This window comes from Rhea pennata, chromosome 12, assembly GCF_028389875.1.
Source record: "Rhea pennata isolate bPtePen1 chromosome 12, bPtePen1.pri, whole genome shotgun sequence".
NCBI classification, from domain to species: domain Eukaryota; kingdom Metazoa; phylum Chordata; class Aves; order Rheiformes; family Rheidae; genus Rhea; species Rhea pennata.
The window spans coordinates 4944696-4970562 of NC_084674.1; the positions used below are offsets into that span (position 1 = coordinate 4944696).

Below are 25867 nucleotides of genomic sequence, written 5' to 3' on the forward strand. Positions count from 1 at the left end.
CCAGAGTTTAGCTAAATATATGTGTTTGCATGTTGTTGGTTTCTAATGTATTCTTGTTTATACTGTATTTGTCTCTCTGTAAAGAGATTTTCCGTTGGAAAAGAACATTTTAATGATGCTTTTGTTACAGTAGGTTAGATACTATAATTGTATTAGGCCCCTTTAAATAAATTTAATTTTTGTTTCCAATACATTTGTTATATTTCAAAGCATGGTGACATATTTAGAGGTATAGTAGGAGTCCTGTGACTTCTGTAGTTCTCTGTGTGCTCCTTAATTATGTAACTGAAGCCTGTTATCAAAAATGCTTTTAATCTCTTTTAGCTTCCATAGTTTGCCTCCATTTAAGGTTGTGTATGTGTGTGAGTGGTAGGGTTTTTTGTTTGCTTCTGTTTTAAAGCATCTTCTGCAGCTGTTTTGACTGTTCTATCTAGTTAAGTTCTGCTCGTCTTGATTTTGGAATCTTTTTCTGGAACACATACGTATGCCCCCAAATCTGGGCAGCTTTCCTCCATAGCCTTAACCTTTCGAAGAATTATTCTTTTAATTTAGTCATTGTCATTGTTGTTAGGATTTTGACAGAAGGGAAGTTTAAACCTTCTGGTTTTTTTCCTGACTTGAAGCAATCCATTAGTTATATTTTTCATGTGTAAATTGTATTGGACATCTAACTCTCTTAATACCTCAACTGTTCCTTTGTGTGCTATTTTAGGATTGCCATATGGAATCACATACGTTAAGGAACTGTTTGGAAGGCAAGGGGTAATTTTGTGGCTCACAGGCAGACAGTTACTGTTTTTGGTAGGATTAAGTGAGAAATGGTTGAGGTGACTATCTTGTAAGTCCAGGAGAATATAAATCCTGATTTGCTGTGAGATTGTGGCTTAGGATCTAAGGGAAGCCAATACTTACGAAAGGATTGATGAGAGCTCTTTAGAGCAGTACAATGAGTGAAACTTAAGTTTGTATAACTCAGTTTTATCAGTGGCCCGTAAAGTCCTGAAATAAGTTCCACAAATGGAAAGCATCAAAATAATTTGTTTTGCATCACTGACTTTCTATATCATTGCTCTGTCATAGGAGCAAGGTTCAAAATCTCTGCCTTGTGTATGTTATCTTAGTTCTACCACACTGACAATTTTTCTTTATTTAAAACTGAAGAATAAAAAAAAAAGCAACTAAAGTGCATATTTGTAGCTTTTTATTTCATGTTCAGGAGTGGAGCTGTCATCATCTTAATGGCTGTTAATAAATCTTTCAGCAGCTGCATTCTGCATTCCCACTTTATCTCAGACTGCTTTCACATAGCATACAAAAGTTTGGAACTATGGTTGTTTCAGCTTCAGTTGTGCTGTCAAAGTTACTTTTAAGTTTGCTATTTATTGTGAGTTACTACTTTCAGAAAAAAAAAATCCTTGGTGTTGAACTTTTTTCTAACAGAAGAAACACTGAGAAGCAGTGCTTAATAGTTTATTTTCAATGTTGGTGAGTTGGAAATCAGAAAATAAACAGAAATTGAAATGCTACTCTGTCCTACTGCATTAAAGTATTGATGGCTGAAAATACCATTTGTTGTAACAGTCAGTGAAGTTTCAGGGGGAAGATATGTGCTGTTATCTCCACTGGACTTATGCTACTTTTCACAAGTGCAGAAACAAAATTCTGGTAATAAAAGTGAAATCATGTAGTTCTGTCAGCCTTTTAGATTTATTTAAGTGGATAGTGCATCAGGATATGCTATATGCTTTTAATTTTATGCTGCAAAAATGGTATTACAGAATGAACATTTGACCCAACAAAAGTATTTGGAAGTTTGGTGTGAGAGATGACATCTAGAGTAACTTTTCTGTATCCATTTCCCTTCTCTATCTTCCTGCTTTGGACATGTGGCTGCAGCTCTTGCCTTGTTACCCTCTCCCAAACCGTGAGGGCTGCACGGCTCTCTGTACCCAACAGTGAAGCCCTGATCATCTCTAGAGGACTAGTTTAGGTATGCTAAATAATCCTGTACTGGGACAGGAGATTGGCTGGCTGTAGTTCTTCTGACCTCAGTGATATGCATAAAAATTACAGCCATAAACTTTAACAGAAATTCAACTTTATTTAGATAGATTCTCTTATTCTGTATTTTTGGAATTCACCTGTGGTGTAAACAATACGTATAAAATGTTTTTCTGTTTCAAAGCTTTCTCATAGCAATATGCTCTCTGTAGTCTTGAAAGAGAACTGAAAGACAGGAACATAGCTTCATCTACAGAATTTCTTCCAATGTTGATCTATAGTAAAGAAATTATTTCAACAAGGAAAACTTTTCCTCCATAATATGATGTACAGTGTGTGTCAATAACCAAAACAAGAGCAGACTTTGCTTGTAAATTCTAACATTTAAGTTTTGTTTCCTATTGTTTATTTGTTTAGAAAAACTTCTGGTGTTTTTATGGTACCCAGTGATAAGTGAATGGGGGGAAAATGCATGAATTTCGGAGGACAAAAAGAGTACAAGTGAAACACTACATGTTTAATATATACAGTGTGCTGGTATATACACGTGTATGTGCATATATGTGCGTTTTTGTAGGAGTACAGTTACTTATCTAAGACAACAAAACCCTCGTAAAGAAACCAAGAATAGTTTGCATAATCTAATTTATCCTGATGTCAATATAATGGCATTTGTAATCCTCATTTTTCTCTTTATAACACAGTTCCAGGTTGTCTGCTGTTAGCTGATACAAATGCCTTGAATTTAACCAGTACCCAGTGAGGAACTCTACTCTTAATGATATCAGCTTATTGATGGGAAAAGTGTGTGGGCCTGTGTATATAAAATGCATTGTATGCTTGTGTGTATAAGGTGTCAGTTCACTCTCCTTTAAGCCACTGAACAGTAAGTCTTGTAAGACCTGGAGTAGTTCAAAATGTTTTTAAGAAGGGCAGAGCACTCCTGTTACAGTCTGGTCCAAAGTACCGAGAGGAGGTAGGCTTATATCATGTAGTCACTGAGCTGTTTACATCTTCTAGCATCTTAATACCTAATGGTTTACAAGCACTTGAATAAGTTAAAAAATGCAGTAGGTCTGGTTTCATTCAGCTGCATTCTGTGCATGTCTGTGGCTGTGCTGGTTGCCTGGGAAACTAGTGCAGGATGGTGTGACTGGCTGCGTTGGCAGAACTGCCAGTGGATCTTCAAGATGCTGGAATAGCACATGCAAGCCTCAAGAAAGGGAGTGCATGCCTGTTTCAATTGGAATACTTATTAGGAGAAAAGAAGGCACCATCTTCTGTATCAGCCACGATAATCTGGGTGCTGCCTGGGGAATGGGCAAAAACACGTTAATTTCTTCACGTTGACATTAACCTGTTGGGAGGGGCATTAGAAAGTTAGCAGAGCAATGATATGAGTAATAATAGTATTGACTGATAATTCTGGGTTTTGTGCCCTAAATTATCCTGTGCCATTATGGGATCTATGGTGTGAAAGCACAGAATTCCTTAAATAATCAACTACCAAACTATTGGGAAAAGAGTACAAAACAGATATATTACATGTCTAGCTAATCAAAGGGGAGGGGGAGTGCATCTTTAAAAGAAATGGATTTGCAGATTGTGCTTATGCTGCTAAGGGTTCTTTACTTTGTGGTAGGAGTTCTTTATTTTTAAAACAGGGTGCTGACTCTGGTTGTTTTGGTTTACTTTTATAGACCCCCAGAAGGATTCAGAGGAAGGTGGTTGACTGACTGAGCTTGCCATCAAATTGTAAAACACATTATTGCAAAATATTTTTAAATACCAGTAAGAATACTGGAAGATGTAAAAGCTTTAAAGAGGAACAAAAATTGTATTAACATGAAAAACGAATTCATATTTGACTCTTTAGTGAGACTAACATTAATTTATATTCATTGTGGTGATTGCTGTGAAAGTATGGCAAGTGTTTCTTTCTGCATTTAAGTAGTTTTGGGATTAGATTATGTCGCAGTCTGACTAGGTATTGCTGAAAGTATGGGGGAGTGGTGACAAATTCTACTATGTTCAATTTCATTAAATCTTAAATCTTTTTTTAATGAGGGACAGTAAAGTTAAGCTTATTTCTCTAGATAAATACTCCTGCTTCTTGCAAACAGGTGGAAAATATATAGAAGTCTCTGTGAAAAAACAATGTAAAATGATGAGATTTGTTAATTTCCTTTATTTCCAAATTCTCAATGTGAATGCCAGTATGATTTGATGATAGTGTCAGATCAGTGTGTTACTGTATCAAATGACAGATATAAAAGCTGGGGTTGAATTGTATCCTTTTCTGAACTAATTTGTGGAAAGAGGAATGGATTTCTGAAAGTGTGTATAATTAAAGTTGTGGGCTGTCCTCTGCTAGCTGTCATAGCAATGAACTCCAGCAGAATCCAGTGTTCTGCAAACATATGCTCTGACTTTTGCCTTATGTGCTCAGCCGCCGTGCTTATTTTTCGATGGAGATACAACTTATCCTCTCCCCAACGGCAGAGATTTTTGAATGTCAGGAAAAGAAATTTTTTTGTTTCAGAAAAACAGTGGGTTAGTATTTAGTTCTGATATCCTATCTTAAAGTATACTTTCAAATTAGTTGTTTTGCTCCTTTACATCTAAAGCAGATCCTTATACCAAAAGTTAAAGAGAGTGTGTTGGAGTCTTAGTCATCTACTTCCGTGCTCTAAATCTTAAAATTTTAGTAACTTAGAAAATAAATATTTTTGGTCCTCTTACGAAAAGTCTTCTTATACATACTTTTAATATAACTAGTTGTTTTTTAAATAATCAGAAAATAGTATCTGTACATAAAAAGCAGTATATTTATAGATCAGTGTAACAGAGATACCTACCTCATAATGTGAGGTTATATGTTTAGAGTCCTATTTTCATTTACAGAGTTTGAAGTGAATTGAGTATGTCATTTTATTTGTTTGACTTGTTAAAATATAAATACAGAAAACAAGCAAAACTGACTTTAAAGTAAATCACTTATTTTCCTGAAATTATCACCAGAAGTTTCTTGTGCATACTCTTTAAACATTTATTGCCCCTTTACATGAGAATGCTTGACTCTATGCTATGTGGAGAAACTGAAATTGGTTATACTTGGTGCATCTTCACTGTCTGTTCTATGGCTTTCTTAACTTGAGTCTTACAGTTGTTTTTTAAAAATGAGAATTTGGGGATTACAAAAGAGATGAGGTTTAAAACTAACACACACTTAAGTTTTGCTTTAACAGATGACCTTTCAGTGACATGACTGACATGACTGCCAAAAAAGCCCCCAGCTTGTTCATCCTTCAGCTTCAGTTCTGTGATCCAGTTCACTATGTGGTTTCACAAATACCTGTGCTGGCCCGTCACAAAGAACTGTAGAGGAACGGTCTGTGGAAAAGCTGGGGGTGGAGATGCGACAAAGCGTACTTCAGCTGGTGTGAGTAGTACTGCTGCTGCCTACAGAACTGCAGCCTTGCAGCTGGAAAGCCAGGACCAGATGTCTGCTACGGACTGAAGTAGATCTCCAGATTCTAAACTTGCAATTTAGAATTTCACAGAAATTGGTTAAGAATCGTCTATGTTTTATGGAACACTCTCCATTAAGGCTTAAATAGCGTTTGTTACTTGGTGCTTGTTTTTAATTCCTGTGGTTGGCTGCTTGATGCAGCTTTGCGTAAGGAGTTTTTATTTATAAATGGCATTTTAAAACATGTCCATTCTGAAAGCAGAAATTATAACTGCAGCTTCTCTGATTAGAACCCCATGAAACAACCGCAATCTAAAATTTTAATTTATGAAGAGAGACTACTTTCTATTGAGAATTAATGTTATATTGTTACTTGGCAGGTGAGTAGCAGCAGTAGATGTTGTAAATGGTTCAGGCTAGGAGCTTGATAGGTAGAACCAAAAAATTTAACAAAATGTTAATTACACGTATCACTGCTTTTTAGAAGAGCATGCTTTGTAGTCAGAATAGTCTGACTTAGCTTGGAAGTATTGATGGTCACAGAATCTAGAAATTCATCAGTTGTACATGGAAGTGTGTTTTCATTTGTGTTCCTTCTCAACTTCTGTTCAACTGCTTCTCTTTCAGATCAGTATTTTTCAGTTCTGTTTGCCATTGCCTTATACTGTCCAGATTCTTTCTCCTTATTGCCATCTTCCATACACTTTCAGTTGCATTCTCTCTATCTATAGTTTTTCAGTATTTAAGTACTTAAACAAACAAACAAAAAAAAATCTTGTGCTTGAACAGCAGGGGGAGTTCTGATCTCTCTCGCTCTCTCGCTTTCTTTTTTTTATCTATAAAATGTAACTTCATCCATGTTCAGGTTTCATAGCCTTGGAGGAGCCAGTCTCTTGGGTGGGGGTTATTAGATTCCATTTGCAGTAGTGGCTGTTTTTATTTGATTTTTTTTTCCTGTTTAACAGTGGGGTTTTTTGTATGTGTTCCAGCACTTAACCCTTTAGTAACTTCAATTAGAAAATTAAGTGAGGAGATGCCAGCTAATGAGAAGCTTTTCTAATGACTTTTCTTTGTAAGATATTGTATATGAAGAAAGATTGTATATGAAGAAAACTAAACTGACTACAGAACAGTTTGTGGTTGTGGAATGAGAAAACACTCAGTTTGATCTTTCACTGCATTTATCAACAGCATGTAAAATTTGGCTTATTTAAACCTGAAGTGAGCTTTTCTTTCTGGGAGCTCAACTTGCCCAATTATTCTGTAACAAACAGTGGTAGGAAGTGATCTGCTAAATTTAAGGTGATATTTACATATTAAGGAGTGGTATCGCTTACATTAGCGTACGCATTTGCTGTGTCTCCTCCTATGCGGTTGTGGACTGTGTGTTTCCAACCTTGTGTTTTTGCAGCATGGGTGTTTGTGTAGGCATATGGAGTTACAGCTTTTCTTTTACACAGAGGGCATGCGTGAGGCATGCAGGATTCTTCCGAGGCTGTGAATCAACTTGAAGTTACAAGATCATTGTAAATAATGATTAACCTGAAGGATAAGAAGATGATAAAGATTAGCTATTATTTCTAATGAATTACAAAAATCAAAATCTATTTCCAGGAAAAGCTGCTGTTCTGAAGTGTCTGCTGGACATTCACAAGATTTTTAGGGAGACTGATCCTTCCTACATCCTTAATGATCTCTTCATTACAGACTATTGCATCTGGATTCAAAAAATCAAGTAAGTTCTTAATTGATTATTGATATGAGGAAAGTTTTTAGTGTATTTTATCTATGAATACGTGTCAGTAAATCAAAAAAAATGCGGTATCCCATAAATGGAAATGTGTTTAGTCTTTTCGTTTCACAAACTTGGCTGTCCAACTATTCATACAGCATAAGATATTCATTATATTTTATTTACACAGTAGCATCACTGGAGAAGGGGAGAATTGCTTTTTAGATAAAATTATGAATTGTCGCTTGTATATTGATCTTTTTTGTAGAGGGGGGAGAGTGAACAACTTCATGGGAATATTCATTCCACTGCAATGTGTCCTAGGAACAGAAATGATTTTACAGACTTAGGTAACATTTAGAAAAAAGCTGGGGACAACTTCCAATTCAAGGTTGAACGAACAACTTTTAATTCAAGTCAGAGGCACCTGCAAACAATTTACATCTGTGTGAAGCAGTTGATTTATGGGCTGTAGCAGTTGTACCAATTGATTATACCACCAGAATAAGTGTCATACCTATCTGTCTACTGTTGCTCCTGCAGTTGCTTGCCAGCTCACTCTCCCTGGTGATAAGCTTGGGCTTCTACCTCTGTTGAGAGGAAAGACCACTTCTAAACTAAGTCCTTACACTTCACCACTTCTGTGTCCTACCTGTGCTCTTTTAATAGAGCCTGTGTGGCTTTGCTTAACTTCAAGAGCCCTGTGTCTTGGGAAGTTTGCAACCAGACTGATTAGAGTAATGGCATGCTTCAGTCACTTAAACAAAAATATGTGTAGGAAAACAATGAAAAATGAATTAAATGAACAAAAAGCTGCATGTTCAAATCTTACTAACTTTGTTTTTCATGTCAGATTTGTCAGTCATGCTACCCATAAGTGTGTGTGAAATGCATGTACTAATCTAAGAAATAATATAGACCTTCCTGCTTGTTGCAGAGAACCCAGCTGATTAGGTACAGGTTCTGTGAATTTGTTCTACTTTTTTTCTTCCTTTTTCCCCCAAATGCGTATTAAGTTTGTAAGGGTTTGCTTTGTCCTCTACCTTTTCCTATAAAATTTTGCAGCCTAAAACCTACTGAAATGTGAGACACTTGCATAAGTTTTTCAGTAGCTTCAGAAAACCATGAGGTGGTCATGGCAGCAAAATGTTATGCCTGAATGTTAAAATTGTTCTTTAAAGAGCAAGGCCTTCCTGATATAAATAGAAAAGTGATATTGCCATGTTTGATAATATAGCAACATATAGACTCATAAAACAATTGTTAAAAATAGTCTTTGTGGTTCAGTTCGCAATTTAACAAGAGGTTTCTGAGTAAAAAAACTTCTGAATGCATAACGCACAAGAAGCGATGGAGGGTTATGGAGGAAACTTGACCAGAAGGGGAAATATGGAAGAGAATTGAGCCAACTTATCTCTAAATTTTTGAGTGATTGAAAAAAAAATGGAAGCGTGTTTAAGATTTGACTCCTAGGTCATGTTGATTCTTAATTCTTTGTATTTTTAAAATGATTATATTCTTACAGGTTAAAAATGCACAAGAAGTCCTAAAGCAACTACAGCTTTTCATTCATGAAACCTGCTTAGGGAAACAACCAGTTCATTCTAGACTTTTGTTCTTTGAGGGAGGGCTCTCACCTAACACCTTAAGTACAGGTGTGGAGAAATTCATATTCAGGCTGAAGTTAAGTTGAAAAAGTAGAGTAAATGAAGGAGAAAGTTATTCCATGCATCTTTCTTGGGGAAAAAAAAAAAAGAGTCATAAAAGAATATCACTGCTGCCCGTATCAGTGAGTATAATGTCTGGCACACCAGTTACAGAAACCAAGACTTGCTTTAAATACAGCAGAGGAAAATGTATGGTAGATGTAAATGACTGAAACATTAACACATTTACTTCTATTCCAGATGCATACATTAGATACAAGTTAAGCAGAACTGACAGCCTCTGGAAAGAGGGTAATTAAGCTATCTTGTTGTCATAATGACATGGCACAATAGTTGTCTGTCATTAGGAGAACAAGAGAAAGAGGAACTGCAGAAAGCATCTCCTATTTTTAGGTTCTGAATCAGGAAAGCATTTAACCGTAGGCTTAAGTCGTTCCTGTTCAGTTTGGTAGTGAACCATGTACTTGAAGTTAAACATGTGCTAAGTGAATAGGAATACTTTATTTTTTTCTCTAATAGTTCCCTTCAATGTATATTAAGTTCTTTGTAGTTCAGAAAATACCTTAACAGATTTGGAAGTGGTTGGTGATTGTTCTGTTGAGAACAAGTGTTCTCACTTCTGTCGGGTGAATGACACATCTTGATGGGAGGGTGGTACCTGTTTCCTTCTTGGAGAAGGTGATAGTGATTGCCTTTGTGGGAACGAGTTTTGGCAGAGAAAGGTATTTACAGGTGGTTTTGGCTCTGTTCGTTGCTTAACTGTTCCTTGCTCAGTGCAAGCTTCATTAACCTTCTTTGTCTCTGTTTTTCTCTCTCCTTTCATAGCTTTAGTCCTAGGGCACTCTCAAAATCTGTGAAGGATGGGTTGTTTGGCTTTGCAGGCACATGCATGCATGTACCATTATGTAACCAGCTCCTAATGGAGGTTGGATCCTCCTTGCTTTTCTTAGTTGAATTAGCTTGTGGGTTTTTATTTTTAGTGAAGAATCTGGACGTTTCAGAAACAGCTGGAAAAAAGCTTCTTAACTTGCCTAGGCTGGCAGAGAGAAGGCTGGGATCTGTAGGTTTAAAAAAGAAAGGGAGTTGGGGCATGGTCAAAAATGTAGGAAGTGTATCAAATGCTAGTAAGAGATTAAGCCTCCAGGAGAGGAACAGTAGTTAATAACTGGTAGTTACTAACCCTTGAATATGGGATTTGGAAGCAGAAACCATACAGCCAACAGTGTGTCAATAGCTGATTACAGATTTGTTTTGAGATCATCATTTGGCTGTGGCTAAATTGGATGAATAAGTGAATGTGTCACTGGGCTGGCAGAAGATGATATAAGAACAGTGTATCTGGAATTGGAAACAATAAAGCTGCTGAATAAAACAGGTGCAGGTGGCTAATAGTCAATCGGATTTGATGAGTACAGTCTAGTTCTTTAATTTTAAGGATTCTTTTGAATAAATGCATTTCATTTAGGTAACTGTTGCTAAGAAAAAAGTAGATTTCTAAAAGTCTTAGATAACACAAGATATTAGCAAGTGTAACTTAAGTTTAATCTTCATATTTGTAATATTAAGGCTAGTTTTACTACTTGCCTTGCAGTTTCCTAGTGTCTCTTTTTGAGCTGCTTGTGATGTTACTATTACTTATTTGGTCTATTTTGGAAACTAATATGAACTATAGACAGGGTTTTGAAGAAAGGGAGCGTATTGCTCAGCTAAACTTATCAGAAAAGAGGGAAAAAGAAATGTTAACCTGGGTAACAAAAACTAGACAAAGACCTGTGGAGGCAGCTCGAAGTAAATCTCAGCAGGTGGTGTCAACATTTCTGTTGAAAAGCCAGATGCAGCCAGATGGAAAATTGCATCTTTAACCCCTGAGGTCATCGTGGCATGTCATCACTTCATTTGATCTTGCTGCAAAGTGAGCTTATCATCCTCCCTGCTGTCACTTCTGTTATTACTTTCATTTCCATAATAAAATTAAATTTAATTTGTCCGTTTTTTTCCCTTTAAGTCAGAGCTTTTCCAAACTGCTATGATGCATGTAGCAGCCTCTCCAAGGTGCGTTTATAACTGTATTTGTATTATAAGCCCTTTACTTCTCATGCAAAGGGCAAAAGGAGATGGGAAGAGAGAAGAGCTATAGGGAAGCCAGTGGCTGTCTGATAGCTGCAGATGAACTGCTAAGACTGGAGGAATCTAGGTGTGGGTTTGTAGGGAGAGAAGTGACTGCAAAAGAGCTTTTTCTCTTCTGCTGAAGGAGAGTCCACCAGTTCAGTATGTGAACCCCATAGGAGTTCTGTCCTTTGTGGAAGTCTCAGAGGTTTACTTGCTGATGTTGACCATGCTGAGATCCTTTGCGTAGCCTGATGTCTCCCTCCAGTCCTTTGTATTCCCCTTTGCTTTCTGTTGGCCACTGTTGTACACGTGTGCCTTTGCATAGCTCAGCCGGGTGACGGCTGCTGCCGGTAACGGTCGTGGATAGGTAGAAGGCTGAACAATTGCCTTTGAGCTGTTGTCCAGGCAGATGGTTAAGCGCATACTGTTCTGCATCCCTCCACAAAACAGAGCAATTGAGAACATGCCAATTTAACATATATTTCCTAATGTTTAAATATGTGTTTTGTCTTAAGCATTTATTACTTTGGTATTAGTAATTGTATGTTTTCTGCTTTCTTGAACTGGAGATGGAGCTGTTAGGGTTCCTGGCAGTTTTCTGGGAGTTACTGTGCTTTTTTTATGCATAGTTTTATGGCGAGACACTGATTAAGGTTTCACAGATATGAGGAGAAATGTAAGAGAATGACATTTGATCTCCTGTAATGTGTATTATATTATTCATTGTCACTACTTTTCAAATATTTTAATTTACCACTTCACCTTTTATTTATGATCTGTTCCATTGCAAGAAGAAAAAAAAGAAGCTTAAAATTGTTTTTTTTTTTTTTTTTTTTTTTTTTTTTTTTTTTTTTTTTTTTTTTTTTTTTTTTACCTCTTAGACACAAAAAGTAAAGGAGATCTGTGAAACGTTGTACAAATGCAGTAACACTGGAGTGACTTGAGTTTTTTTTGCATAATATTAATACTGTACCTAAACAACTTCAAAAATCAACTCTTATGTCCATCCATTCCATGCTTGCTTCTTTCTTGACTGATTTTGTAGAAATTTTTTGAAGCAATATTAATAGAATAATTCTTATTCACAAAGGAAGCTGTGAATTGAATTTGCAATATAGAGGGCGAAAAAAGACCATTTGTGTGGTCATTGGTATCACCTAAATGGGAAGTAATTAGGAACTACTACTATTGTTTTTATCCATAATGTTTCTTACCTATTAAAAGAATTGTCATAAGCAGAGTTCAGTGTTGCCTGCTGTTGGGGTTATTTGAGTTTTGGATTATGGCTATGTGTTTTGCTTTGCTATGCAAATCTACCAAGGCTTGTTTAAAATGCCACATGGAATAAAGTAGAAAGCTGTTTTGGAGGAGCTGATGAAACAAGATACAGGCAGGAGGCTGAAATGCAGAATAGATAGGGAGGGATGGGGAGAGGAGACTGAAATCAGATGCTGAGTCCAGGAGAGAAAATTTGACCAATTGAATAACAATCTCCTTCCTCCCCCATCCAGTGTGTTTTCTGGGGTTCTTTTGTGTTTTTCTTTGTTTGTATTTTGTTTTTGTTTTTGTTTTTTTTGGGGGGAGGGGGGGTCAAAAACTTTGGAAACTGTGCATTTAAAATAGTGCATGACTAAATGATCACATCTCATATATGAGCAAATTAACCCAGACTGGGCAGTCTTCCCCACACCCACCCCAAATTTTTCAAACTGGTTAGTCTTGATCTTTTCAGCTCTCTTAGCTTAGTGTTGAGTTCATGATGGAAGATTTCAGTGAATTAACTTTGGGGGTGATGACCTACAGGTATCTGAAGCAGGTATGTTACATACACTTCTATCTGATGACTGCCTCAGCCTTTTAACATGTCTTCTGTACCTGAGTAATATTATGTTAGATTTTGTAATATGAATGTTTCTATAAGGAGAGTGGATTTAGATCAACAAATTCACTTTTAACTTTTAAGCAGTATCTAGATTAAAACTCATTAGTGTTTACTAGTCTTTCACTTGTTTTGTAGTAAATATGAGGTCTCGGTTGATTTTAATTCTTGATAAATTAAATATTTAGCATGATGTACTACATAGCAATGTGCTTTTTATAACTTAACTCCAGAAATCTCTTCTGTTAGTAAGTGGGGCTGTTTCCCTTTCATCAAAGGGGGAAAAATTTTATTTTATTAAAATATTATAATTATTTATAGCAATTCTATATAAACCTCCTCTTCCTCTTTTAAGTTCTTGGCTGGAATGGTTTTCTATAGCTGTGAGTAGAGAGACCGAACTTGCTCACGTTTGAAGGTACCTTTGTACCGAGTATGAAGCTTTCCATATAGTTAGGTGCTAGTTCTAGTTTAGCTTCTTGAAAAAAGAAGCCTATACAATAAATATGAAGGACACAAAAGACTTTTTCTTGTCTTGGGACTTCGAAGGAAGTTTCCAGCTACATAAGCCTTCACTGTTGAGCACAACCATAATTATAAAGTTAGGCACAAAAAGTGACTAATGGTATGCTATAGGCAATTATCCCCTATTGTTCAAAGTTTTAGTTTAAATTAGAATAGGTTCTAATTCAGATTATCAGGACACTTCTCTAAAGTGTGTAGAGCACTGCAATAAGTGCAGCTGTTCATTCAGTGCTTACGTTGCTAGCACGTAACCGAAATTTACTGAGTGCTTGCTGGGTGTCTGGGCTGTGGGTCTTGGAGACAGTTAAGTCAATGCAACTTTTAATGGCACCAAAGCCGGGAGATGTTGTTCACTTGTCTTTGCTTCTGTTCAGCCTATTTCTCTGTATCCTGCTTCTTCCCATGCTTCTTGACAGGCAATCGCACCCGTTCTTTGCATTGGCCGTGATGCTCATTTGACTTTGAGGAGCCAGTTTAACTCACCCTGTAGAGATGCTGCTTCTGTCTCGGCTGGGTTCATCATTAGCTGATGGGGGAGTCTGGCCGCTGGAGGTAGGACTGCTGTGGTAGGGAGCAGGGCTTTCCTCTTCCAAGAGCGGTGAGCTGCTAAATTGCCTCAGCATGTCCTGTGGAACTGTACTCTCCAGAAACAGTTTGTTATACCAATGTACAGACTTCTTTAATGTATATGTGCTCTGCAGTCACATCTCTGCATTGCAGAACACAAATACTTACACCTAAGACAAGTCTAATCTGGCTAGTTTTGGTGACTGCAGGTGCAGTGTGCCTTTTTAAGCATGAGATATTTGCTTTAGAGTAAGAACCAGAATTCCATGCAGGATTTTTGCAGTCTGTATAGAAGCTGCTATCTTTATCAGAGCTAACTGAATTAAAGTGAACTCAGGTATTTCTAGACACCTTATTTGCTTCTCCTGATTTGCAGGCAGACATACCCCTAAAAGATACGATGGCTTTATAGCTGCATTTTTTCTTTTCATCTCTTTTTTATAATTGAAACCAAGTCCTTGTTACAACATAATTACCTGGTCTGAAGCCAGCAGGGAGTTGCTGCTTTGTGTGTGGGGTGTAAAGTTCTCTAAATAAATGTAGGATTAATTACATTCACAGCATGTCACTGAGGTGATGAGATTGACTGTTCAGCTCTTCCCTTTTCTTTCCCTAGGCTTCCTGAATTACTGTTTTTGTCAATACACAGCTGTATGGGCCTGATGTTGCGGGAAGGTTAAAGAACCTAAGTCCTTCAGAAATTAAGATTAGTGAGATTCACAATTATGACCATTGTGAGATCTTAGTCTTAGTCATGTCTTAGTGTGCAAGGAAGACCAGAGCTCCACCTTCAGCATCCTGGTTTCAGTCTCTTGATTAGTTTGGTAGAGGGAAGACCTGCTAATATTTCTTCTAACCTTTCTGATGGTTGTAACTGATTTTAAGTATTTATTTTTACAAGTGATCATCTCTTTAAATTTGCAAAAGGGATCAGTTTAGAATGTCTAAGCCTACTGAAACTTTTTTCAGAAACATGCATTTGAAAATCATAGTGCGCTTAGTTTGGGTATCCACTTTTGCTGGTGTGCACGTTTGAACACTTTACTGCTGATTCTTCAGAAGCCTCCCTTCAGTTTATTTAAGTAGAGTATTTGCATAGTTGTGTGTATTTTATTAAATTAATTTACATTACATTTGTTTTTCTTTAGAATTTCTAATTTCTAGTACTTTCCTTGTATGTGACTCCAAATAACCAGCTCTCCATATCCTATGTATGCTGTGATTGATTGTAGGGCAAAGAGCATCTCGTGCAAATCACATACAGCAGTATTTCTGAAAGAACTAACTTAAGTTTTTGCTAATTTGGGCCAATATTTTTAAAATAGAACTTTTTAAAAAATTTGTGAAGTATTAGGATTTTTAGATAACTATAAACAGAACTTCAATATATATTCCAATAGTATGTTAAAAATTTGTGAAACCATTCATCTATCTACAAACTTAGAAATTTTATGACCTTTTTCATTACTTACCAAGATCTGAAAAACTTTGAAAAGTGTTATGTAGAAACTATTCCGATTATGTCATTTTTACAACTGTTTCATCTTGGCCTTTTGTTTATTTTTTAATGACTTGGAATTATGTAGAGCTCAAAATATTGGAATAGAGGAAAAAGACTTTTAAAAATCTTTTGATCTTTGTTTTTTACTGCTTTTATAGTAGATTTTCATTAAAGACCTGTTCAGTCCTCCTGGCTTTGCCTTGTTCCTAGGAGAGACTAAACTGAAACCTGTCACTGTACTGTCAAATGAGGAAGGAATAGAGAAAATCTTGTTTTCTGAGCAGATTTTGAAAATCTGTACTACTAGTGTCTTTAATAAATTTTCTGTGTCTGTGTGTGGAGAAAAAATTTATTAACATGTAGCAAAAATCTGTGTTTTAAAGTATTCTCAGTGTTAAATATGCTGTTTTTTCAGCTCTTAACCTCTTCAGCAGCCATGATCCTTAAGAATAGGCAGAGAGTAATACATTTTGGACAAAAATCCTACTTCTTGCTCTGTGGCATTAAACCAGTTTGTACAGGATATTTAAAGCATTCCATACTCTTAAGACTTTAGGAAGAAAATACCTCATAGTACTGCATTTTATGTGAATTACAGTTTCATGGTCAACTGTGTTCTGCCTGTAGTTTAGGCTTTACTTAACCTTCATTGCTGTCCGTTTTAACCACAGTTTAGTGAAGGCTGTGGTAATTTTACGTTTGGTACTCAAAGTAGGTGGTGCAGAGAAAAGCAAAATTGCTTTCATGTTGCTGCTATGCTTCCAGCAAGGCTGTCTTCAGATGTTCTGATGTAACTAGCTATGTTATTTATCAGATAGTCTGATAACCTCGTTGCCCCCTTTGCAAAATGCCTTCTTTTGATGTGTTGTGCAGTCAGACGAATAGATTTTCTGCTTTCTTGAATGGCATTGTCATTTGGATACATTTATTCTCCTCTCCATGCAAAATCAAACTTGTTGATCTATGGAGATTTTCACTGTGAAGAATATTCCTTCCTTTCCTTTTTCTCTTTTGTGAAAAGAGCCATCCAGGTACCAGGGGACAGAGCAAAAAGTCTGCTACTTGTGATCACACCTTTTCCATAAACACAGTAAGAAAGCTGTTTTATCTGGTTACATAGGCTTCACCCTTATTTGTCCTATGATAACTTGCAATAGTAGTTCATGACTACAGGGCTCAATTACTGTAATTCCTTCTTAGCAGGCTTTACAAACTGGCATTACTACTGCTGGCAGCAAGTTCTGCTTGCAGCACCACATTTGTTTGCTGCTTTGAGTAATCATGCTGCATTAGGTTTGCTTTTCATTCACTTCTTTGGTGGCCTGTAGTGGTGTATAGACTTTCAGATGTTCCAGCTGGTTTTCAAGCTTTTACTGATAATGGGAGTGGCTACTTTAAATGGCTGCTCTGCAGACTCTTTGAGGTTTATCTTTATGTATGTTTCTGTTTACATGCCACGAACCCTTGGGTTTCCTAATATGCTTATGTTCGAGCAAGTACTGGAAAATGGAAAAAAGGACTGGGGAAAGACTCTCTTTTGTTTTTGGATGAAGAACATCCATTTTCCCCATTTTTTGAGTACTGTCCAGTATCTTTAACAATCTGTAAGAAAATATAGTGTACATCTTAGAAATTACTGTGACATTAAAAGTTTTTTAAAAAGACAGAAAATGAATTGAGCAGACGGGTTGCACAGACTGACCTGATTGTTTGGCAGCATATACTTGTTTGGGCAACACGCACTTTAATACAGTCAGATATAAGATAGCACATTTACAATGAATGGTTATGGAGTGGAGAACAGAAAGCAGTTGATAGCAGCTCCAGAAAAATAGGCTGGGTCATACCTCAGAACTGTTTGAACCTGTTTATCTGTTCATCTCTCTGTAGGTGAGATGGTGAGTACAGTGCCTGGCTGAAGCAGTGGAGTGGTACTGTGCAGGAGAACAAAGTGGCATGACCTCAGCGTATGTCATTTGTGAAACTGTGCTAAAAATTGACTATTTCAAGTGTCAGCAGTTCCAAAAGATGTTAGAAAAATGGATAGAATTTGGGGGAGAAAAAGTTATGTGAATTTACAAGTCGCCCTAGGTTGTTGAATGATTCTGTACTGTCTTATTTGTTTCCATCAAGATCTGAAAAATACTGCATGGTTCAAACACTAGTTATGGTCCTGGAGCAGAAAATACTTGGGTTTCTGTGGAATGTATTATGATGATAAAATACCCCTTTTCTGCTCTTAAAAAAGGAAGTACTATCATTTTCCTTAGAAGTAAGGTAAGAATTTACCAATCTGTCAAAGAGCACACTAGCCATTGGTGCATGAATTTGGTAGAGAAGCCAGCTTTTTTCTTTTTTTCTTCGTAGTCATCTGCTCTTAATTGTTAGATCGTGCATAATTCTTTGATTTAAAAATAGTAACTAATAATTTACAAGCACATTGTATATTTGTCTCATCTTTCACTGTTATGATACATGTTCTTTAATATATTTTTCTTTTGTTTATTGTCATCTTGAGCTGCCATGCTTCTCATTAAACATTGCATCTTATTTAAGGCCTGAGCTGTCACTTCAATTGTCTGTAAAGCAGTAGGCACACATAGGGCACTTAGTACTTTATATTACTTGGGTATTGCTATTTACAGACTTAAGAGACCTAAAGCAAAACACTCTTTGCCCTGCAGGCTGAAAAATGTGATAGACAGGTGGATATAATACCAGAAATTCCCCTTTATATATGTTTTAGCAAGCCCTGTAAAACATGGATTTTTAACAAGGGATTTAATCTCTCCTCCCAGCTGCTAGCTGCAGTTTCCTTTGATGTTTTTCTCCTTTCTTCTGTTGGTTTTTTTTTCTTTATTTATTTCATCACTTTTCTACAGCTCATTCCTTCAGGCTCTGTCTGAGTGCACCTTGCTGTGGGTAGAGAAGGGAAAGAAGAAAGCCATTTTTTTCCCCCCTCAGGCGCTTGCTTTGATTTTCCAAAGTTGTGGGGAGGCAATTCCTATCTGCCTACAGAAGGGTCAGCAATTTGTGTCATGTTTCTTCAGTCAGCGCATCTCAGCTGATTCTTCTCCTGTTTTGACTGGGGAAGTATGAGCTTGTGTAGCTGTTGCCTTTGGAAGCAGGTGGAGTGTGTAGCTGTGATCAAAGTGGGATGCTGATCTGCAGGCAGATAATGCCTCCCTGTTTTGTTTTCAACTTTGTCTGTAGCTGGCTTGGTCTCTTCCACTTTTTTTCTCCTGATCCTTACAGTGATTCCCCTATAAATCTCAGCACTGAGCAGAGAGAGAATGAGAGAAGAAATATTGAATTTATTGAGATGGTAATTTACAGTTGGTGGCCTAACACCTACTGGCCACTATTCCCTGAGGACTTCTTCCTGCAAGAACTGCTACTGTTGGCCAACTACTCGTGATGGAAAGGATTTGCAGCCTGTAAGTTCCCTGTCGGAATCAGGAAGCCAGATCCCCAGCCATTTCAGTGGAGTATGGTAGTATTAATATAATGCACAAAAGGCTTGATTATGGACTGGACTGTCTGATGCTAGGTGCTTTTACAAGCTCAGGGATGTGGAGGGGGAGATGGGAGGAGGCTGATCAGTTTGGACCCTTGCAAAAATCTATGCTTTTCTGCTGGGAATCTGCAAGCTGCTCAGGCTTTAGGTGCATTTCCCTGTTTAGACTGTGTGAGCTGACGAAGGACTGTGAGTGGGAAGGCTATGGGTGGTGCTTTTCCTTCACGTGGTGTGGGTGTCAGAAACTACGGAGTGATGTTACAGTCAGAACTCCAATCTGCCTCACTAGGATTCTCATTGTTTGGTTGATAACTTCCGCTGTAAAGGGATAGGATCATTTTGGAGAAATGTTTGAAATATTACCTTTAACTCTGCCTGTTGTCATTGTTTGTGTTAATTTTGTAGTATGTGACCTTACTAGCATTATTCTGACACCGAGGAGTCTCGTCTCATGCGCTGTTTTATGTGGATACCTTTCATTCCTTTGTTCTAACGCAAATAGTTTAATTTACAGTGTTAGCAATGCTGTACCATAGCTCACCAGAGATACAAGGTGCAGACCCAGTTCCATGGAATGGTAGTTGAGAAATTTAAGATGGATGTAGGGCTGATGGAGCATCAACGATTGTTCTCCATTTCTGTAATACAGCCAATGCTTATTGCCACATTTTTTAACAGTGTTTCTTTCTTTGGCTCTGCTTTGTGTAAGCTATTTATTCATCTTTTATTATTCCTATTTATCCTTCCACTTTGGAAGCTGTGCCATTGTTAGATATTTGGACTGGTTGCAACTTAGCTGAAGCTATTTTGGCAACACTGAGCTATTTCTAAACCCGGTTGAAGGATTCTCAAAGTGTATAAATACTGCTCAGTTTCTTTTTATAGTCCAATATTAATTCTGTTTCTTCTTATGAATATTTTCATAGCATGATCTGCATAAGTAAGCTGTACTTGATTTCTTTTATCATCTGAGATATGTTTAGTTTCAGTTTAGCAAGACCAAGTAATAAAAGTAAGATGCTTTATTGGAAAGCTTCATACTTTTTAAAAATATTTATAAATACGAAGTTCAGCTCATGCAGTATTTATACTCATTATGAAATAAGCACTATGGAATTTCAGAATAAATAGAGATGGAAAAGTCATTGGAAAGATGAAAAAACTTATTAACATGAAAGAAGTCACTTACTGAAATGATGGTGGTGCGTTTTATATTTGATTTATGTTTAACAAACTGTAATCCTTTAAGCTGTGCAGATGGCAGTTCATGTTTACAAGACTGCCAGTTGAATTGCAGCATAAATACATTACTCTTTCTTAGTTTCAGAATTCATGTAATGCCCTTTAAAAGCCAGAATTTCAAGATGAAAGCCTGTTACATTCCTCTCAAACCCTTTGGATGCTTCCCCATCAGCAGTTGTTCTATAGCTTGGGACTACTTTCTGTTATCTGGAGACAAGTGGTTGATTTCTCAAAAGTAATCTCTTTGTGCTGGATTTCTGCACTTCTGATCTGGTCAATTTAAAATGGTGACATCTTAGAGAGAGAGAGAGAGAGAGAGAGAGAGAGAGAGATTTTCCAGACTGCTTTTTGAACACAGTGCTCTTGTTGTTATTATATTTAAGGTAAAGACTTCATGTGCCCTGAACACTTTCACAGTCTCCATTTTGTCTGATATTTACAAGGGAGGAAAAAATGATTCTGTAAACTTCCTATACTCCTCAGCCATGGTCCCTAAGCTCTTCATCCCATCTGTTGACCCTTCCACCTGGCAAGAGGCAGCAAAGGCTGTGGCTAGTCTCAGCACTGATCAGCCAATTGGTATGTGTGCGCCTTGGTCTCCTGCCAAGCCAGTATACAATAGCGGTGTTCTGCCTACTTTTTCTCTGCAGTTTTTTTTTTTTTTGTCTACCTCAATTTAAGTTCAAGAAATGTGTAGGAATTTAAAGATCTTTTGACCTGCTGTCACTTTCAGATTTTGTTGAAGCTGCCTGTTTTTTCCAACAGTTATTAGAAAGGGAGTAATTAACAAGAATAGACGTAGACAGCATGACTGAACATATGAACATATGAAGCTGTTGAATGGTGTTGCTTGTGTTTATCTCATCAGCTCTCATCATACTACCTATTCTCAGATACTTTCAGATCCCATAAGCCCAGGTAGGTTTATGGTGGGCAACCTTTATCATATCTTAGGAGAACAGATACAAAAATAGAGACTGGAAACTGATTCAGTATGTGTTTGTTGCCTTTCTGGCTTTCTGTTTAACTGGTACAGTTAGGTGAATTGCATGGTTAGTGATGCCATTTTTGCAGAAGGAATGTAAAAAAAGATTTTGTCCTCTTCTGTTCATTAAACCTGTGGTATTCTTGGTGCATGTAGCAAGTGCAACAGAATATCATCAGTATTCTTTTGAATGAATGTGTTTCGTTTCCATGAAATGGTTGTCCTTTGATTTAGTTGCTGTGTGTATTTTCTTTCCCACTTCCTCCCTCATCTTTTTCCCTCTTCCTCCTTCAGGATATTATTGCTCTACTTTAAGTTTTAGCTATGTTTCACTGTAGAGAATGGTTGTGTTCCCAGAACTGAATGAAATCTGTGAATAGTTTCCCTGGGTTTATGGGTGATTGGGAAACAGAGGTGTATATGGTACTTTGCACTGAAAAACAGTGTAAAGGTAAAATCACTCTTTTTATAGTCAGTAATGCAATGGAGTGTACAGATATGCCAAGTGGTTATGATTGTGTGTTAAAGTTTACCAAGACTACTGGCTTTCTGTTGTGAATTTGTTTCAGAGCATAGTTTGAAATATTTTTTTTTCCACTTTTGGTGCATGTATTTCTCCTTCCAGCAAAAAAGAATTGTGAAAAGTCTAGTAAGTATTACAGCTGATTTTGCTCTTTTAAAACAATTTTTCTGTAGCTGGAGGTCATTAAATAGTGTATAACTTCAAGCACTCTTTAGGAATAACCTTGAAATTGGAATAAGAAATGTTGAAATATGGCATCTCATAAAACTCATATGCTGAAAGGAGTAATTAAGTCAGAGCCTTCTATCTCCAGGCGTGTTCTGAGGCTCATTTTGTCTTTTGTAACCCATGACTTTTTGAAGAGTAGTTTCAGCAAATGAATGGTGTGTTTTGTGTGATGAGTTTCTTATTACAGCTAAATGTCCATTTGTATGGATTTTTTTTCATTATCCTTCCTCCTTGTTGGGCCTTTTGTTCTTTTTTTTTTTTTTTTTTTCTTGTGCCTGTTGACTTTAGATGTTCCTACATTAATGAAGTCTGCTTTTGCATTCAGCACCATCATCATTATCACCACTGTGCTCCACAGTAGAGGTTGATCAAACCTGAGCTTCTTCATGTCTTGAATATTTTATTAAAATCAAATTGTCCTTCAATTCTGTATTGTAAGATTTCTCCCTTCTTCCCCCTGCCCCAACTGTTTGAAGGTGTTTTTCAGGTGTGGAGGGATGTTTGACTTTTAGTTGCCTGTCTAAGAGAACCTGTTGGTTGGAAGCACTAAAGGTTTAAGCAATGTTAGGGTAATTCCAAGAGCGTGTCTGTTTCCACAACCTATTCCTCCAGCCTGAGATGTCAGAATGTGCCATTCTGGTAATTTATGGTGTTATCTAAAAGGGCCACCTCTATCATAAGCTTCAAGAAATGTTTTCAGAAGATCATTTTAGTTGCTGAAAACAGCTGTGCAGGAAGTAGATAGAAGCATCATCTAAATTTTTGATTAAATAACAGTTTACTTTCTTCCCCATGTACCTATAAGAATAGTTGGATGCTCTGTCGTCTATAGTGGTTTCTAGTGTTTTAATATCTCGGTCAGCTGTAACTTGTTGAGCCTTTTCTTTCAAAGAACCTTAAGCAGTGGGTTTGTTGCTGAAGGGAGGTAAAATTTCAACAAATCATGATAAGAGTTCTAGGAAGTTAATGCCGGCATTTTCAATGGGCTGAACATTAAAGTCTCTTCATAACCATTGTGTCTAGATGATAAAGCTTGGACTGGAGGTCAGTGATGGATGGAACTGAGCAGGAACCACACTGAACAGAAAGAAAAAAAAATGAGGTGAAGGGTCTGATCCTTTGCAGATGCCCAGTGATCTGTATAACTTTTGTTCACTGTTGACAGTTCATGTAGAAACATCAGTTATGTCCTGTTGCAGCCTGTCCCCTGCCTGTCTTGTGGCAAGGCAGAAAATTCTGTTATCTTTTACTGCTGAGCTGTCATTTCACTGTCTTGCATATACTAAATTTACAAACCCTCTATCTGAACTGCTGAGGCTCTACTTTGGGATAATATCTGGTGATGGTTATGGAATCTGAAAGATGATATTAATTCTAGAATTGGCTTAATAGTTATGCCTCTAGCTAAAGAATAATTGTGGAAAAAAAAAATTGTGAGCAGTGCTGCCAGGTATGTAATCTGGAACAGATTTAAAGTGGTTATGCTCACTACCGATTGTACTATTTGTCCACCTGTTTTATCTAAGAAAAAAGGGTATTTATTAAGCTTTCTTTCATAAGTCTAAACTTTTCTAGGCCTTATTGAGAAAGGTATTTTAAATATAGATTGACCTTTTTCTCATTAAACTCAGTAGCTTCTTATACAGTAATCATATAATATCTAGGCATTTGGGAATACCTTACAATTCAGCAGACGGAAAGCCGTTAGCTTAGTGCATCAACTTTGCTGATAGTTGAATGCTGTCTGTCCAGAGCTCTTGCTGTGTGGAGATAAGCTAAACAACTGCCCTTTTTATATCTGGCAGCCCTGCTGATTGGCACAGCATGATGCTAGTTTGTGTGTGAATGCATCCTGGGGAATTGTAGGCCTGCTGGGGGGGGGGGGGGTGGCTGCCTAGCAGTGGGACGGAGCCGTGCTCCCTCTTGGTGGAACCCGTGGCACTGCAAAGATGTGTCTGCACGAGGTATCTGCTGTTTCTTTGGGTCTTGTTTATCTTGCCTGTAAGGCTGAAAGATAAATAATGTAAAGTGTTTTACATTTAAAGTAAGGCTTGTCAGCCCTGTAGAGCCAAGGCAGAGCATTGCTAGCAGGGAGGATTGATTCCCATTGTAACACAATTAATAGGCCCTAACCACATTCTAACAGGGTCATATAACGAACTTTAGTTATAAAACCTTGTTCCAAAACCAGTTAGGTCTAATTCAAACACCAAGCTGGCAACTCAAGTTGTTGTTAATGTTTTTGGAAGACGTGCTGTATTCTGTTCTGTTCCCAGGTTCTGTTGCTTGTGTGTTGTACTCAGGCAAGAATTGCTCGGTCTGCCACAGCAGCTCTTGTACCCAGTGAGCTAACTTGATTGGGATAGAGCAAGGGTGGGCAGCAAGAAAATTCTGTAGCCTTATACTTGTGTTTTGTCATGTTATACCTGGTTTACACTTTGAACTTCACAAAAGTGGATGTTTGTTTACAGATGTAAAATGTAAAACCAAGCTTATGCAGCATCAGAAATAGTTCTGTTATTTACAGAAGAACAAAAGCAAGCTAGAGATTATATCTGTACAAGAAAGGAAACACACATTCCATAGCAAGATGTCTCCTACTTTTGAGAACTGTTATGCCAATTTGACTGTTATATTTCCTCCCATGTTTGCAAGTCTTCTGCACAGTATTTTAGGTATGTAACTCCCATGTCCCAATTAGTTTTCAAAGTGCTCTTTTTGATTGTTTTTTAGTTTTTAGTTTTTCTTTTTTTTTTAACTAAACTGCTAAAGCGAGACAATTGGGCGTATAAGTATCGGGCAGATGGAAAGGCTTTTTTTTAAAAAAAAAAACTTTTTTCTTTTGTGGTGCTATTTTGGACTGATGGACGAGTTATACAAAACCAATTACTTACACGTTTTAATTTTAAGATTTTAACCTACAGGAAAAACTAGAGGATTTTGAGGCTGGATGTATACTTCAGATCCTGTGTTTAGTCTTTACCTTCCGTGAATCGGTTGACTTATGTAAAACTATTGCCCACCCCCTCCCCCCGGAAGAATATATTGATCACATTCCTAAAATATATCTTCTATGTGAACTTTCCTTGCAACTCCATGTTGTGGAGATAAAAGCTATCTTGACACATCCTAGTGCTATCCTCCCGCACGGGAACAAAAGGTGAAACAGGAGCCCATAGGCGCATCGGACTCGAAGTCGTGTCCTGCTTCCTGGCCTCCTCAGCACTGCAGTCGATCCTCATCACCTTCACTTCTGTTCGTACCGCCACGGGTGGGCTTTGCTGCAAACCTGTAATGATAGGACTGAAGGAGATGAGGGGAGGGAAATGGAGGAAAGGCTGTGTATTGTAGGCTACGATTTTAGAGGCTGTGCTGAGGCAGCAAGTGCTTTTACAGCCCCTATGTATATAAATGCTACTGCAGACTGGCTTAACTTGAACTTTACTCCTTTGTCTTCTGATTGGCCCTGTCATTAGCCATGTTACTCCTGGCTTTTACATTCCTGCTCTCATATGAGCTTTTTGCTGAATCTCCTTTGATTCTCCATTCTTTTCTCATTTTACCCCTTTACAAGCTAAGAGCTATGAAGCAAGAATTTCTTCTAGCACATGGGGAAACTTCTTTGCCTAAGGAAGGATTACAGTACTTTTCTCCCAAAATCTTAAATTCAGACTACGTGGACAAGACCTGAGATGCCTCTACTGTTATCTGTTCCTCAAAGCCGTACATTAAACAAAACATGCATCTGATCTATTTAGCCTCCAATTAAACATCTTCCCTAAGCAACCGACATCTTGATAACAAATAATTATCATGTGTAGCACCTTTAAAACTTATTATGCGTGTTTATGTAAGAGCACTATTACCATAATAATAAGATAGCGTTACCACAAATGTGCATACTGAACGAGCATGTCTT

At 37.3% G+C, this 25867-nt stretch overlaps 1 protein-coding gene across 3 annotated transcripts in view; it reads left to right on the forward strand.

Moving 5' to 3' along the window:
• The window catches only part of SHQ1 (SHQ1, H/ACA ribonucleoprotein assembly factor), a 56301-nt gene that overhangs the window by 24986 nt on the left and 5448 nt on the right, over positions 1-25867 (forward strand). For all 3 annotated transcript variants that reach the window (XM_062585519.1, XM_062585522.1, XM_062585521.1), the window contains one exon: positions 7088-7208. In XM_062585519.1, coding sequence (XP_062441503.1) covers positions 7088-7208 — 121 coding nt within the window. The remainder of the gene's footprint in view (positions 1-7087; positions 7209-25867) is intronic.